This window comes from Anastrepha ludens, chromosome 2, assembly GCF_028408465.1.
Source record: "Anastrepha ludens isolate Willacy chromosome 2, idAnaLude1.1, whole genome shotgun sequence".
Classification (NCBI taxonomy): Eukaryota; Metazoa; Arthropoda; class Insecta; order Diptera; family Tephritidae; genus Anastrepha; species Anastrepha ludens.
This window is the reverse complement of record NC_071498.1, coordinates 43,572,867-43,589,562: the sequence shown is the minus strand read 5'-3', so window position 1 is coordinate 43,589,562 and position 16,696 is coordinate 43,572,867. Positions and strand designations below refer to the sequence as shown.

At 37.9% G+C, this 16,696-nt stretch overlaps 1 protein-coding gene across 1 annotated transcript in view; it reads right to left on the bottom strand.

Moving 5' to 3' along the window:
* Nucleotides 1-331: 331 nt before the first annotated feature.
* The window catches only part of LOC128860046 (pickpocket protein 19), a 32,370-nt gene continuing 16,005 nt past the window's right edge, over nt 332-16,696 (bottom strand). Inside the window, exons 3-7 of the mRNA XM_054097312.1 lie at nt 10,944-11,100; nt 10,733-10,869; nt 1,324-1,408; nt 793-1,256; nt 332-700 (exon numbers count right to left, since the gene is read on the bottom strand). Of these exons, the coding sequence (XP_053953287.1) occupies nt 442-700; nt 793-1,256; nt 1,324-1,408; nt 10,733-10,869; nt 10,944-11,100 (1,102 nt within the window). The 3' untranslated portion in view covers nt 332-441. The remainder of the gene's footprint in view (nt 701-792; nt 1,257-1,323; nt 1,409-10,732; nt 10,870-10,943; nt 11,101-16,696) is intronic.

Sequence of the window (16,696 nt, the reverse complement as noted above, 5' to 3'; positions counted from 1 at the left end):
CGGCCAAAATCGCATAAGCGGTTATCGCGCCAATTAAGAAGAAGAGAATTTATTTTCAAAAAGGTGAGAAAGAGCTAAAATATATATTAAACTGAAATGACAGGTTAAAACACATCTAGTAAGATATGCGGGATATATTTTCGTAGAAACGTTGAGTCCCTTAACTCCGACCCATGGGCTTATTTGAAGAAACCTTTCTAAAATTAGTGTTTTATTGCTGGGTAGCAATATTTGCTTTCAAAAAATATTAACGATGTCAGGACTGGCTTGAGTTACCATAAAATGTTCACACATTATAATTTTAAGATGCAAAACAGTCGTGAAGGCCAAATAGAATCATTAAAATTTGTTAATATTGTTAAATCTAAAAAGATATGTCCATCAAGTTAATACCCGATTGCCCCATTTACATTTTCTCAATATTCCATACTTGGTCGACCCTTAATAAACTCCTCCTCGAACTTTTCCTCCATTGCGGCCACTGCTTCGCGACATACGAATGTTATTATAAAGTCGCAAAGTGAAAAAGTAAATGAACTCGATTAGGCTTAGAATACTGGCGCCCAAGAACAGACCCAACGTGCCGCCAATAGTGACCACAATGTCCAAGCGTGTACGCAGCGCTTGACGATGATACCGTTCCGTGGGCCGACTAGAGAGGCTAATTGCAATGCTGCGTGTGTTAATACCTTTGGTTACTCTAAAGAAAAAAAAAACAAATTTTCACAGTATTAATTAATAAGAAATATTGAATATTTTACAAAGACAAACCAATTCCACTTACGCACATACCTTGGACTATATTCCGAAACTCTACGTATATCGTGCTCGGTACACGAAGGTAAACAATCGCATGTTTCATTATTCTCGGGCCATGGTAGCAGACTCTTAACATCTGGTGTTGCCTTTGTCTCCTTCTCCAAGCACAAATAACCGTCGTAATCGCAATCGGGTGCATCCCTACGCGCCACCGGCATGAAATTGAACATCGTGCAATTGCAAGAGCGCATTTGTAGCGCACGAATACAATCAACAATACAGGTGCTGAAGCTATAAACACGAAAAGATGAGTGTGGCTTGACCTCCTCGGGAAAACGGCAACCTCGATGCTCTGGTGACACTTCATGCACATCATGATCGTTAACCATTTCTAGTAGAGAAATTTGAAAGTCCGTATGTTTGCCCGGTGTGGCTATCTTCGCTGTAATACCAGCTAAATTGGCATAGGGTACATCTTCTCTGTTGAGAACAAAAACCTGTAAATAGCAAAGTTATCAAATGAAAGTTTAGAAGTATGAAGTTTGAAGTGCGAAGTAATCAAACCTCAACTGCCACGTTGCTAACCAGACGCATAGTCGCAGCTACTTGATTGTCTTCAACCACATTCGGGAACCAATGTATGCTATCGCTGATTTAAAATAAGAAATCTTAAAATGTATACAACACAGTTATTGTATATGAGGGTCGATCACAAACCGGAAGAGTCTATATCAGAAGTATCATACATATAACGGTTTTCGAAAGGAACAAAGGACCAACACGAGTCCGAGGATGCTTTAAAATGGGAACCTGATAGCGAGCTGATGTTAGACATAATTAGCCTGACGTCAAAATTTTCAACAGAGCCACTGAGTATACAAAAGTACACACATAGAGTAGACTCGTAAGTCACTGCAAACCAGCAAAACTCATTACCGCCTGAACTGTCATACTAACTTTTTCTACTAACGAAAAGAAAAAAGAACTGTTTTACTACTTTTTCTGTTTCAAAAATAATCCTTAAAAAATGTCAGTGCAGTCAACAAGAACCACTTTTAGAATGCACATATCAACTTTTGATCAAATACTGGCCCTAGTACTGGAAGCGATCATTGAAAAATTATATAGAGCCAGCAGACGATCATATTAATACAGATGCCCCGAATTGACTCGTTTTCCTTTGCTCCGACGAATACGCAAACAGCAGCATGGCTGAAAACGAATGGAGAAGACGTTAGAGCCAACAATGATCTCAACGTGTGCATTGAAAAAGACGGAGTGCTTATCCGAATTTACGTCGTTCAAAATTTAAAAATACTTTAAAAGAAAATAATATATTTAAAATAATACAATACTTTTCCCCCAAAGGCTCAATGAACATTTTCCGCCCGATTTCGTGCTTTAAGTTACTCTTGGGATGAACTCCTTCTCGCATTTTCCAGCAGGCATCAACAGCATCCGAGATGAGATGATGCTGTAATATGCATCAATTACTGTAGAATTCGTTTTCTTAATATTGCTTATAAGGTTCCATCGAACGTTTTTGCATGAAAGGCTAAAACCCAACGTCAGTGCACTGATTGGGAATTTTTAACATGACTGATATTCCTCATATTCGAAATCCTGCTAAAATTTTCATGAGTTTTATATTTCCGGAAAGCGAGCATAACTATGTAAATATTATTGAATAATACCAAAAATGCCATCAAACTTGAAAAGTTTGACCTCCAGAGATGGTTGATACCAAATGATGTTTTAGATGTAGCGTTCAATTTAAACTATGCCCTGAAATTGAAAAGTTAAATGGTCTGATGATGAATAGAATTCACAGTCCAAAATCTCTCATGATGTCCAGTCTATTGAATAAATGATAAATACATATGAACAATAAATATATTAAATCTAATGACGTGGCTTTTGGAGTGGTATTTGGGAGAAAGGTTATGCGGACCTTTGGGAGTTTGTGGTGGTGAAAATTACAGATGGTGTAACGTTAATCTAAGTCAAGTTAAGTTAAGTTAAGTTAAGTTAAGTTAAGTTAAGTTAAGTTAAGTTAAGTTAAGTTAAGTTAAGTTAAGTTAAGTTAAGTTAAGTTAAGTTAAGTTAAGTTAAGTTAAGTTAAGTTAAGTTAAGTTAAGTTAAGTTAAGTTAAGTTAAGTTAAGTTAAGTTAAGTTAAGTTAAGTTAAGTTAAGTTAAGTTAAGTTAAGTTAAGTTAAGTTAAGTTAAGTTAAGTTAAGTTAAGTTAAGTTAAGTTAAGTTAAGTTAAGTTATGTTAAGTTAAGTTAAGTTAAGTTAAGTTAAGTTATGTTAAGTTAAGTCAAGTCAAGTTAAGTAAGTTAAGTCGAGCTTCCCGGGACGTAGCCTTAGACATAATGAATCGTATTAAGACCCAACAGCTACTTTCAACCAGTTCTATCATGCAAATTTAAAGAAATGATTCAGCTCTAAAAGGCAAACTGATGAGTTCCGTTGCATTGAAATATTAAGGGGGAAAACCTCAAGCGACATACGCGCTTTATTAAACTCGCCCGAAATTACTTAGAGGCAAGAGAAAAAACAAAGCAGAAGCACTAAGTGACCAAAATCACTTAGGAGCTACTGCATCTGTCTAGAAGACGAAGTGGTAATTGATTACCATTGAATTTGATAACTAAGGAAATCTACAATACTTCGACTGGATTTTCTGTGATAAAGTCAGATCTACATAAACGAGTTCAGAGAATAAAAATAAGATCAGATTAGATTTATCACTGCTGACTTGAATATATTTTTATTATTATTATGAAGTGATTGCGACCTAAAGGGTCCATTGTCCCCCTTCATTAATGCAGAGTATTTTACAATATTAATATTTGCCCCATTTGTCCCTGAAAAATTCTTAATAGATGATTGTGTGAGATGATGATAAGACTGCACATAAAAATTTGGGTAAGAATTATGTAGCTGAACCGTAACGACATCGATTACTTAGACGGTCCAACGACAGTCAGGATTACGGGAACAACCCGGTCAAGGAATAGCACTTCACATATGAAAAATGTTATAGCAAAAGCAAACATTTAACATCAACAATGGTTAACTAATACTTTTTAACCTTCCCTAGTGAGATTGAAAGTTGCCTTGGTATACGAGTTGTGTTCGAAAAATAAGATGAATTTTCATTTTTCTCAAAAAATATTTATTTATTCAATAGTTTATATTTTATTTGCTTCAAAGAAGTACCTCTCAGATGGAATACACTTGTGCCAGCGTTTATTCCAATCCTCGAAGCAGTTCTGATATGCCCTTTTTGGTATATGCTTAAGCTCTCTCAGCGATTCGGTTTTTATCTCCTCAATCGTTGTAAAACGCCGTCCTTTCTTGGGTCGCTTAAATCTTGGGAACAGGAAAAAGTCACGGGGGCCAAATCAGGTGAATACGGTGGCTGAAGCATGATAACGGTGTGGTTTTCGGCCAAATAATCTCTCACAAGCAAAGATGAGTGAGCGGTTTTTTCGTATTACTTCATGCAACCTCGTTTTTGGTCAAAATTCAGCAATTTTGGAACGAACTTCGCTACCACACGCTTCATGCCCAAAATTTCCGAAAAGATTACATGGCATGAGGCAACCGATATGCCGAAATCCCCGTAACTTCTCTAATGATTCGATCATTCTCCATAAACATTTTCTTCGCTTTCTCAACATTTTAATCGGTTGCTGATGTGCTGGGACGATCAACGCCAGCGTCGTCAATCTTCTTGACCTTCTGTGAAAAGCTTGTACCGAACGAAAGTTCAATTTGTTTTTTGAACACACCTCGTACTAACTGCATTTAACGTATAATTGGGGCACGAATCATTTTATCTCATAGAGTTTGTAGGGTCTGCTATAAGGAAATTTTATCTTCACTTAATAATGTAGAGTAAAATCATAGCCCGAAGGAAAATATTTCTGCTCAGACAAGGAAGCTATCGCCAAGGCAAAAATCTCCTTCGTAGAGTTTGAAAAGTTCTAAGCTGGAGGGAAACATATGGCACGAAGGAAGAAAAAAAATTTAATTAAATAATCCTGTGCGGTCGTATGTCTACTCTCAGCCAGCATAACATGGGGTCATGCAATTCTGTAGTATAAATATTTATAGAATTAATAAATCTTGTTTATTCTTCACTATCTTACATGCTATGTATCACTGTAGCGGGAATTAATTCCGACCAGTACGACACCCATGTCCACATTTAATAAGACCGCAAATTTAAATTTAATAATTAAAAACTAATAAGGGCAGTTTTTCAAAAATTACAAAAAACAAATATAAATTAGCTATGTTTTTATTTCTGGGTGCTTATTGATCGACCCCCCTACGTATAGTAAAAAACGTAGTAAAAAATTAAAATTGTTTGCTTGGAATAGAAAAGTGACCATCTAACGCTAAAAGTACATCATAAATAACCCATTTCAGTAGAAATAAGTGGGGTATATCTTAATGGGTGCTGATAAATCAAAATTTCCAAATTTTGTTGAAAGAAATCTATATAATATTATAAGTTAAAAGTGTTATAAGACGATCTCTGACAGAAACGGTATAGTCAATATTCTATCGTTTCAGAAAAAAATAAGCAGTGCTCGAGTCGTAAACTCCATAGAAAGCGCTATGGAAAAAAAAAGTGTGTTTAGCCGTTTTTTTTTTTATTTATAGCATTCTTTCGACAAATTATAGCACAAAGGGCTTCAATATGTCATGCCATGCTGCCAGCTTAATACTGCAAAGTGTTACTCTCATATCTTGGTGGTGGAAGAGTTGCTGTCTAAGTGACACAGCCCAGACCCAATTAGCACAAAAGATGCCCTTTTGATAAACCACTTTTAGAACCACTACTTTTTATTAGTCGAACCATCTTGATTTGACTATGAATCTACCTATGTCGTCTACTTTCTTTTCTGCAATTTTTTTCAAGTTGACCATCGAGAATTCGCCCAGCATTCTATGTCGTAGCGCACTCAGACTTGGGCACTCACACAGATAGTGAAATATTTTTTTCTTAGATTCTCCGTGATGGTGGCTTCCAACGGGCGATTTTTTAGCTATTATCTTTTTAAACAGTTGGTTTAAACAGCTGACGCAGGTTTCGTGTTTTGTTTCACTGTCAAACATCTTCAGTTTGGTCTATAATTTAACCATGAATCGTCTTACAAACGAACAATGCTTGAAAACCATTGAATTTTATTATAAAAATGCGTGTTCTGTTAAGAAAGTTTATCGCGCGCTTCTTCCATTTTATGGTCAGTTTAATCGACTCACTGAAGCGGCTATTCGAGCTATTGTGACTAAATTTAGAACCAAATTTACATTACTCGACATCAAACCACCAACTCGCTTACGTAGAGTGCGAACTGAAGAAAATATCGCAGATGTATCGGCCAGTGTTAATGATGACCATCAATTATCGATTCGTCGTCGTTCGCAGCAATTGGTCCTCTGTTACTCAACAACGTGGAAAATTTTGCGAAAGGATTTAGCTGTGAAGCCTTTCAAAATACAGCTGGAGCAAGAATTGAAGCCGAACGACCTAGGTTAGGTTAGGTTATGGTGGTAGTCGGTCTGCACGACCAACTCACTTAGACCTTACAGGTCCGTTGTGATACCACTGTGCTACACGGGAACCTCATTTATCTTCCTTCGTGGAACCATTTCGTGACTCTTATGAAGCGTAGTATTGATGCCAACCCCACGCCAGACAGTTCTGTAAGAGAATTAAAAAAGTATTTACCTAGACAACCTGCTCTGATTTTAGCTAGGGCTGGACAATTGCAAAGGAAGTGCTCAACTGTTTCTTCCTCTTCCCCATCTCTGCAACTTCTGCAATATTCATGGGAGAAAACTCCTAGTCTCGAGGAATGCCTGCCAAATAGCCAGTGACCGGTTAAACAAGCCACGACCTTCGAGATATTGTCTCTTGAGAGACTAAGCAATTCCTTTGTTCTTTTCTTGTTTATTTGCGGCCATAGTAGCCTAGCTGTTAGACACGTATCTTCATTTCTCCATGACCTATTGGCCTCTTGGATAAAGTGGTTTTTTATTATTAGTTTACTCGTGGCCATGGGTATTCCAATGGTACTTTTATCACTCAGCAGTTGGAGAGCGGTACCCTTTCTGGCTAGCTCATCTGCTTTACAGTTTCCCTCAATATCTCTATATCCCGGAACCTAAATAAGGCTGACCTTGAATACGTCACTAATATCATTTAGAGCTGCCCGGCATTCCTGTGCAACCTTCGATCTTAGTAAAGCCGCATTCATTGATTTGATGGCCGCCTGGCTATCCGAGAATATATTTATAATCGTTTTTGTTACGGCGTGCGTATTTAGGTATGTAGCCACTTCTTTTATAGCTAGTACCTCTGCCTGATAGACGCTGCAGTAGTCTTGTAGTCGAACGGATAGTTCCAGTCCTAATTCCTTCGAGAAAACTCCGTAGCCAACCTTATCGTCTAGCTTGGAACCATCTGTATAAAAGTTTAATTCCCCCCTTCTCCATGGCCTTGTTGTATGCCAGAGTAGTCTATTTCTTGTTTATGACTATTCAGAGAGTGCAAAATGGAAGCGTGGCCAAAGCACCGGTCTTTCCATAGCGCCACACTTTTTAGTCTGAGCGCCGAGGCGGTGGCCACGTGTTTTCCTACCAGATTTAGGGCAGGTAAGTTGATTAGCACTTCCAGCGCTTTGTTTGGAGTAGTCCTTAAAGCGCCAGAGATTAATAAAAAAGCTGTTCTTTGGACCTTACTCATGGTTGCCGAACGACCTAACGCAAAACAGAATTTTTGGTGAATGGGCTCTTGGAAAGTTGGAAAGTTTTTATCGAAAAATTGTGTTCAGCGACGAAGCTCATTTATGGATCAATGGCTACGTAAATAAGCAGAATTGTCGATTTTGGAGTGAAGATCAATCAGAAGAATTGCAAGAGCTACCAATGTATACAGAAAAGATCACAGTTTGGTGCGATTTATGGGCTGGAGGTAACATTGGACCGTACTTCTTCAAAGATGCTGCGAATCGTAACGTAACTGTGAATGGTGAGCGCTTCCGTGAAATGATATCAATTTTTTTTTGCCCAAAATGCAAGAGATTAACTTGCACGACATGTGGTTTCAGCAAGACGGTGCCACATGCCACACAGCACGCGTAACAATGGACTTGTTGAGAGGCGAGTTCGGTAAAGGGTCTCTTGCATTGACTGATGATTTTTTAATTGGTTGTAGGTGACCTTAAAGCTAAGATGGATGCTTGTTGTGGATGGTTTTAATAGTCCTCGTCATATCTCAATGATAGGTACTGTGGTGTAAAACAGGAATAAAAAAAATAAACGCAGACGTTCCACAAGGAATCATTTCGGGTCCTCTGCTATATCTCCGGTATATCCTCGACCATCGGAAAATCAGTAAAAATCTGCATCATTTGCGGATAACACTGCTATATTTGTAATCGATAATAAGCTACACGAAGCTGTTAACCTTATTGCTACATGGGCTATCAAATGAGGAATAAAACTGAACAAAAGCAAGTCAGCGGATACAGCGTTTTCCTTAAAAAGCGCTACCTACAAGCCAGTCTTCATCGATGCGTTGATATTCCCATATATCAACGAAGCCAAATAGCTGGTCATAACCCTTGATGCCAAATTACGTTGGAAAGCTCACGTCGAAAAAATGTTAGAAGAGCTTGACTTGGTTGGCTCTCAAGCTTATCAATCTGCAACAAATGGATTATTTACAAACAAACAGTTAGGCCTTACGGTATACATTTCTGGGGACGCGTTAGTCGAAAGTACATCCTTCGAAGCATAGTAACTGCGACGTGATGTATAAGACGACCAATTTTGGCATACCTGACTGAAGGGATGAAACAATTTGACATAGCTCACAAACAGCGACTAAAAAATCATATCAACGATTCTCCATCCATCTTACTTCGACTGAATTCTTATCGAAGACGATGAAAACGAACGCACAACGGTAGCTGGTCTTATGGAGAGCTAGTAGCGATTATATTGTAAACTGCTTCTTAAAACAAGTTGAATAATCAAATGAAAATTGCTTATAACTACCCTTTTTACGAGTTGAAATAATGTTCTAAATAATGTCTAAGAATCGTCAAAAAAAAATTAAATAAAATAAATAAAAGGGCTCTACGAAACTGGAAAATTTTACTGGGCATTATCGAAGGCAATGTTCCCAAGATGGATCTGAACAAAGACTATAAAATACGATTACCTGACATAAAGGATTGGCAGGCCAGAGTCATATCAGATAATAGTGGTTATCATATTTATAATGGCCGCTCAAAGATGAACAATGGCACTGGAATGGGGGTGTACTTGGAACAATTTCCTTTAAATTGCTCCTTTAGACTTCTAAACCGGTGTAGTGTTTTCCAAGCTGAGATCTACATTATAGGTGAAACAGCAAAAAAGATAAGACTAATGGACTTACCTCCGGCAATCTATTTTTGTTGATAGTCAAGTAGCGATCAAGGCACTGGCCTTAGTGCGCCTCAATTCAAGATGTGTTAAAGAATGCAGGAGACCACTCTCGCTTATCCAACAACACAACACTACACTTTATTGGGCCCACGGCCGCTCGGAGGTGGAGGAAAATGAAGAAGCGGATGACTGCGGAAGGAAATGTTCTGAGCTTGGTCCGCGGCGAGTGTTAGAGGACATAAGCATTCATCTGAACGAACTGTACACTGCGATTGTCTTGAGCAGCGAAAAGTAATGTAAGGTGGTCTCTGACTTCCAACTGCAGGGTATCATTTTTTTTTTTTTTGCAGAGCAGATTACAATCGAAAATGTCAGAAACATCATGAAAGGTGCCGTCAAACCAGTAGTATATGAGACACGCTCTCACACGTTCCCACGACAGTCGGTTCTACGTAACCGGAACGACCCGGATTTATATCCGGCCAAGGACTGTCACTTCAACAGCATTCCTCGTATATGCACGGGGAATGTTATGCTGCTACAACAACAACAACAACACGCTCTCACTAACCCTATAACATTCCTACCCTCTCGACCTGGGACTGCTAAAAGCAATTTCATCAAGGTGGAGCCATGTTTATGCCTTTTAGCCACACCAGATACCTGCGCCCAAGTGCCTTTCTTAATTGCTTTTTGGGGTTATACGCTATCGATAGCATCCATTGATTTGTCACCAATGCGGCATCGGAAAATTGCAATATCGTTACTCGGTATTGACTTGTCGTCTGTTTGGGTTCCTTATGAGGCTTTACCTCACGTGTTCATGCTTGTAGTCACAGGAGATCTGTTTCAAAATGGCTTCTTTGGGCGACGCATCTGGGCATCTGTAGGGCGTCCAACAAATTGCGTCGATAGAACACCTCCTCTGTGAATGTTCTGTACTTCAAATAAGCCGTGTTAGAGGTTATTTCTTTGAAGATCTGGGAAATTTCCAAAATATCACACTGGAGGGACTAATTACCTTCCTAAAAAGATCTAAGTGGTTTAAGCAACTTAGTTAGGGGATGTAAATAAAATCTAGCTATCCCAACGGGCCTTAGGGCGACCGAGTGCTTTGTCTTACACAAGCAACCTTGCTACCCTAGACTCAACTAAGAAGACACAACAGAAGTCAGTAGATATATGCGTTTACTCGTAGTTGGGAGAAATACCCATCTGAATTGGACTTTTTAGACTTTTGTTAAAAAATGTATCACATTGAGCTAACAAAGAAAAGCTGGAGTGTTAAAAAGTTCAACAAAAAATTAGTCACGTAAACTTCTACTAGACAACATTAACAATAAAATTTCTAACAGAAATCGCACAATAACACTTTTTACTTGTCATACAAACGCCAAATACTTGAGACGTGCTGCAGTATAACTTAGTTCTACAAACCTTGCGCACTCGTGATGTACTTTCAGGCCACATATCTGCTACAAAAATGCTGTTGAACAGTGTAATTATTCCACTTACGGTTGATTATTTTGTAATGAATTCAGTAGAAAGCAATAACCATAAGGTGTCTGAAGTGGCAGAAAGTAATGGCAGCAGTTGAAAGCCTTGCCGCCCATCGAACATTCCGCTAATACGGTTGTGCAATTCTGATGAAGCTTAATAAGAATTGATTAATGAAGGTGGAGCCTTATTTACATTTCAGTTAGAGTTGCTGAGTTATACAACATACCATTCTTATAAGTTCTCGATAGGCCGTATGTGGACACTCTGTATCACTGCCCTCCTTATCGAAGCAATGCGCCTTTGCATTACCCGAGTTGTACTCATGCGGAAATAGTAGTTTTAGTACAAATATTTCAATGTCATATTCATAGTCATCAGGCCAGCTGCACGAAAGGAGATGACCAAAGTATATAGAAAAAGTTGGGTTAGTTGAGGTGGAAAATTACTCAGGTAGGGCAAATACGCGGAAGGATTATGTATAAGGAACGATGAAGTGGAAATCACTTATAAATACAATTTATATTAATATAATATGTTATTTAGTATGTGAAATATACTATGCTATGCTAATTAGGAAAAAAAAAAAATATTTAAAAAACAATATTAAGAGAAAAAAATCATTCATATTTAAAAACGTTGTAAAACACATACTCGTACAGTCTGGGGAAAAACTCTAAACACTACGAATGCCAATTTTTAAAATCCCTAGATCTTCGTTATCCCATTACTAAAGTTTCGGGATCCCGGCATTTGTTCCTATCTTAGTTAATTTAATTAAAAAAGCTCTATGAGTATGATTTGAGAACAAATCAAATTCAGCCTACCATAAAATGATTAAAAATATATTTTAAATATACCTTTTAATTTGAAGTGAAAGTTATTTCATTAGTAACAAATCAAAGTGGCAGGTGAAAGGTAGCAGAAAATTAATAATTATAATAAATGACGTCGTCCGTCAATCATAACTGATACTAGGCAGCTACAGTACGAGGGGTGCCTTTTATATGTCGGGATTAGAGAACAAAAACTAATTTTAATCATCAAAAATCACTTTATTGTTTTTCAAAATATTCTCCATGAAGATCTATACACTTTTGCATGCGTTTGAACCAATTGTCGAAGCACTTTTGCCACTCTGAATGGGGTACCTCCAAAACATGCATTCTGAATGGCTGCGGCATTCTTCAGGTGTCGAGAAACGTTGACCTCTCAGTTTGTTTTTTACGTACGTAAATAAAAAGAAGTCATTCGGTGCCAAGTCAGGACTATACGGCGGATGACCCATTAATTCGATGTTTTGGGTGCTCAAAAATGCAGTTGTTTGAGCCGATGTGTGAGAGCTCGCATTGTCCTGGTGAAGAGTGATCCGTCTTTGGCGATTGGTTTTCCTAATTTCTTGGAAGACAACTGGCAAACAAAAGGTTGTGTACCACTCAGAATTTACTGTTCTGCGTTGTTCTAGTGGTACGGTTGCGACATGTCCAGTTTTTCCGACAAAACAGGCGACCATTTGCTTGGAAGTGCTTCGTGCGCGAACAACTTTTGTTGGATTTGGTTCATCTTGAAACACCCATACAGTCGACTGCTGTTTACTTTCGGGCTCATACGCGTAAATCCATGATTCATCACCTGTCATGATGTCATAGACGTGTTTCGAAGCCCCGCGATCGTATTTTTGAGCATTTCCTTCCACCAATCGACACTAGCCTTTTTTTGAGCGATTGACAACGCGAACAAATTTTTTTGACAGTCAAATGTTTATGCAATATTGAGTGTATGCTGGTCCCACTAATGCCTAAGATTGTCTCAATCTCACGAAAGGTCACATGACGATCTTGCAATATCAGTTCGCGCACAGCATCAATGGTTTTCAGGTTGGACGACCTTCACAAAATTCGTCTTGGAGTGAACTACGACCACGATTGAATTCACCATACCATCGATAAACACTGGTCCTTGATGGAGCTTCATCGCCAAAAAATGAATTAAGTTCATCCATGCAATGTTGCTGAGTTAATCCACGTCGAAAGTTGTAAAAAATAATCGCACGAAAATGTTCACGATTTAATTCCATTTTTGGACCGAGATGAATCTTTTAAGTTACTGTAAACAACACAAATAGTGCTGGTATTTCAAAACGTTCTGAGTATGTAAAAGCCAAAAAATGTCAAACTTTGCGATACAGCTGTCAGTTGCCAGATTGCAACACCAGGGTTGCCAAATCCTCCCAAATAAAAGGCACCCCTCGTATACAAACAGACAAGCAATGGAGCACTTAAAGGTTAAAATAAAGATGTCTAGCACTCAAACTCCTTTCTTTCTTTTTTTATTATTCAGCAAAACAAGGTATTCAAAACCAGAATCGGATGATTAATTTTGCGCCACCTTCAGCATCAGAATAAGGTTGTAGTGTACATTTTTTATTCATAAGTTTTTACTATTATTTATTTATTTTGCGAATTCAGTAATTTTTTTTATAAAAATATAGTTTATACAACAAAAACTACCCTGCAATTGGTAAATTCGGCAAATTTCTTAGGAGGGTACAACTCTGCGTAATTGACCCAACTATGTCAAAGCGACTTTGGAACACAATAGAACAAAATTAAGAACTGCCTAAGACTTCAACAATGGCATATTTACCATTGCATTTGAAAATCAGATAACGAATAATCAAGTTACAAACACAAAACCATTTCGGTGGTTTGAAAAGAATCAAAAGAAACAAAGGAAATTTTGTAGGGTTTCGACACCCTCTCAATATAAACCTAAAATATAGGCGTAATCCATGCATTGATTTTTATGTAAGAAAATAAAAACAAAAACAAGCAAATAAACGTAGGTATACCTACCTAAAGTTAAAGTCAATGTTGCTACTTTTTGTTTGCTCTAAAAGACAATTTTTTCTGCCTCTATTTCATATGCTTAAGATTATTTGCCAACAATTGCCACATTTCCGGGACTTAAAAAATAAACAGTAATTTATTTCTAACCTTTTTATATGTATTGGCGGCCACCGTAGCCGAATGGGTTGGTACGTGAGTACCATTCGGAAGTGCCCAGGTTCGAGTCTCCGTACATGAAACACCAAATGATAGAAAAAGTTTTTTCTAGTAGCAGTCGCCCCTCAGCAGGCAATGGCAAACCTCCGAGTGTACTTCTGCCATGGAAAAGCTTCTCATTAAAAAATCATCTATCGCTCTGAGGCGGCGAAAAACTTTAAGTCCTTCCATTTGTGGAACAACATCAAGACATACGCGCAAATAGGTGCAGGAGCTCGGTCAAACACCCAAAAAACAGGGTATAAGCGCGAAAATAGCACTCAAAAACTTTTTTGAAACATCTAAAACTTCTTTGGATGAATATCAAATACTATGAGTATAAATCGGGTGATTCATTCAGAGTTACTTTTTTCACAAAAAAAGTGCGTATAGCGTGGTACACATAACAGAAGTGAAACTTTCAAGGCAGATAAAGAAAGAGGGAGAGACCCGAGAGAGAGAGAAAGAATGTATACCTAAATAAATTCACAACATTTGGAGAGAATACAAATGGGCAAAGTTTACAAAAAACGGAGAAGAGTCGACCGGTATACATAAACGCCGGACACAGACCGTGGCAACAACGCGCACTACTCCGAGCGTTTATCACCCCCACAACGCAGCATTTCCAGGACCGTAGCAACGGCACAAATTACCACAAGGCAATACCAATACATCCGACGCCGGAATGGATAGCACTTTATAGTACACACAGGGCGCCAAAAAAATTGGGACCAAAAAGCGCACCAAACAGAAGGCACCAAGGAAATATAACGCCAAAAAGTAAGCAACCAAAAATATATTTCCTACATGTTTGCATCAACAAACAAGCGCCAAAAAGTAGGCAATGTTATTTCTTACTAGAAATTAGAACCCACAAGGAAAAACTCAGGAAAAATAGCCTCAAGTATATCTAAGATACATCGGGTGAGCCCTGTAAATTTGCTTTTCGAATCCGCTATAAAAAAAAAATTATTAATATTTTTTTCAAATTTTTTTTTTTTATTTTGAAGATTGAACATTGGCTTTACAGTAGGCCATTCGATCAACCCAATTTTTAAGGACATTTTCGATTGTTTGGGCTCCAATTTCATGAATGGCAACTTCGATTTCGTGTTTTAAAGCATCAATCGTCTCTGGATGGCTCGCATAGCATTTATCCTTAACGGCTCCGCACAAAAACTAGCCCAACGGGCTTAAATCACAGTTCCGAGGCGGCCAATTGATATCGGAATTTCGGCTGATTATTCGGTTTTCAAAAACGGTAGCCAGAAGTTCGAGTGTAACTTTGGCAGTGTGACAAGTTGCACCGTCCTGTTGAAACCAAATGTCGTCCATGTCATCCTCTTCTATTTTTGGAAACAACTCGTTGAGCATGTCACGGTAACGCTCGCCATTTACTGTAACCGCGGCTCCTCGCTCATTTTCGAAAAAAATGGCCTGATGATGCCGCCAGACCAAAAACCGCACCAAACAGTGACTCGTTGTGGATGCGTTTGCTTCTCTACAGTAACGTGTGGATTTTCTGAGCCCCAAATCCCCAAATTTTGCTTACTAACGTAGCCACCGATGTGAAAATCAGAAAAGAAGGAGAAGACTCACCACTTTGGAAATAGGTTTTCAATGTTTCCTAATTTTGTTCTCGCGAAACGAAAATGCCCAAAACGTTGCATGGCCTTGAAAGTTTACTCTCCATTCTCGCTCGTCCATCGACGCCTTCAAAAAGACAAAACAAAAAAAATCCAATTTATTGGTACTCTTCATTATCATCTAATTTTCTAAGACTACCGCTAGTTACATTTTCTTTGAATTAAAAAAACTGGCTTTGAGTAAGTTGTTTTTCAATGAAGAGTTGGCAGAACAATGTCACAGGCAACCCAGCTATTTATCAAAACTTTGGATTTGAAATTAAAGCTTGCTCAATGTTTATTTGCCCTAACCATGAAACCAGTCGATTTCGAGAGCTTTTCTGAGTATGCAGTTCCATATAGCCAATTGAATTTGTTATGCAAAGTGTAAGTCTAAGTGACTACAACATACAATATCACTTATTTTTAACAATTTTTATCGCTGAAGTGTCGCCCCTTTGCTTCCATACAAAATACATGTTTGAACTCTTTTTAAATGGCAGAAAAAGTACACAAATCAATAAGCTTGAAAACTGCAAACTCAAAAAACTTCTAAAACCTCTAGTTAAAAAATTGGATTTTTTTATGAAATTTTTAAAACTTCTGTATGAAGTTTTAAACTTTGTATTAATTTGTCTTTGAATAACTTTTTTACTAAAAAAAGAATGATTTTGAGTGCTGAAATTCTTTATTTTAATCTCTAAGCGCTCCATTGTTTGTCTGCTTTTACTAGTTCAAAAGTGTCGAATATAATTAATGTACGACGCCATTTGCAAAAACTCTAAATATACCGATAGGTTAATTAATTTTGCGGCACCTCGTATGCACAGAAATCGTAAAGGTTCGATTTGATGGTGGTTGGGGCATGTACACATGGTGCCTATCGATGTTCTCGTGGCAGAGACCCCACTCTGCAGATAAATAAGACAGTTGCATATTATATTACCTTTGCCACTAGTAGGTAATGACGCCACTATAACATTAATTTGAAGTTAAAATTAAAATATTATTAAAATTAAATATGAAAATGTACACAGCGCTTGCAATAATTTCAGATACGCACGAATGCAATGCATACGTGACTCCACCTCAGAAGCGCCCAAACGGTGTCGTGCCGTGGCACGTGGAAAATCACGTTTCTGACTATCTCTAATTGCCACATTAACAGGAGTTCTAAAGACAATTCAAAGAGAGGGGTTAAATTTACATTTATCTTTGTAGAAGATTTCGAGATTGAAACGTGCTCGTGAGTGATAATCAGCAATGCAGGAAAAGAGGTGAAATATTTTAATAAGTTACGGATAATATTT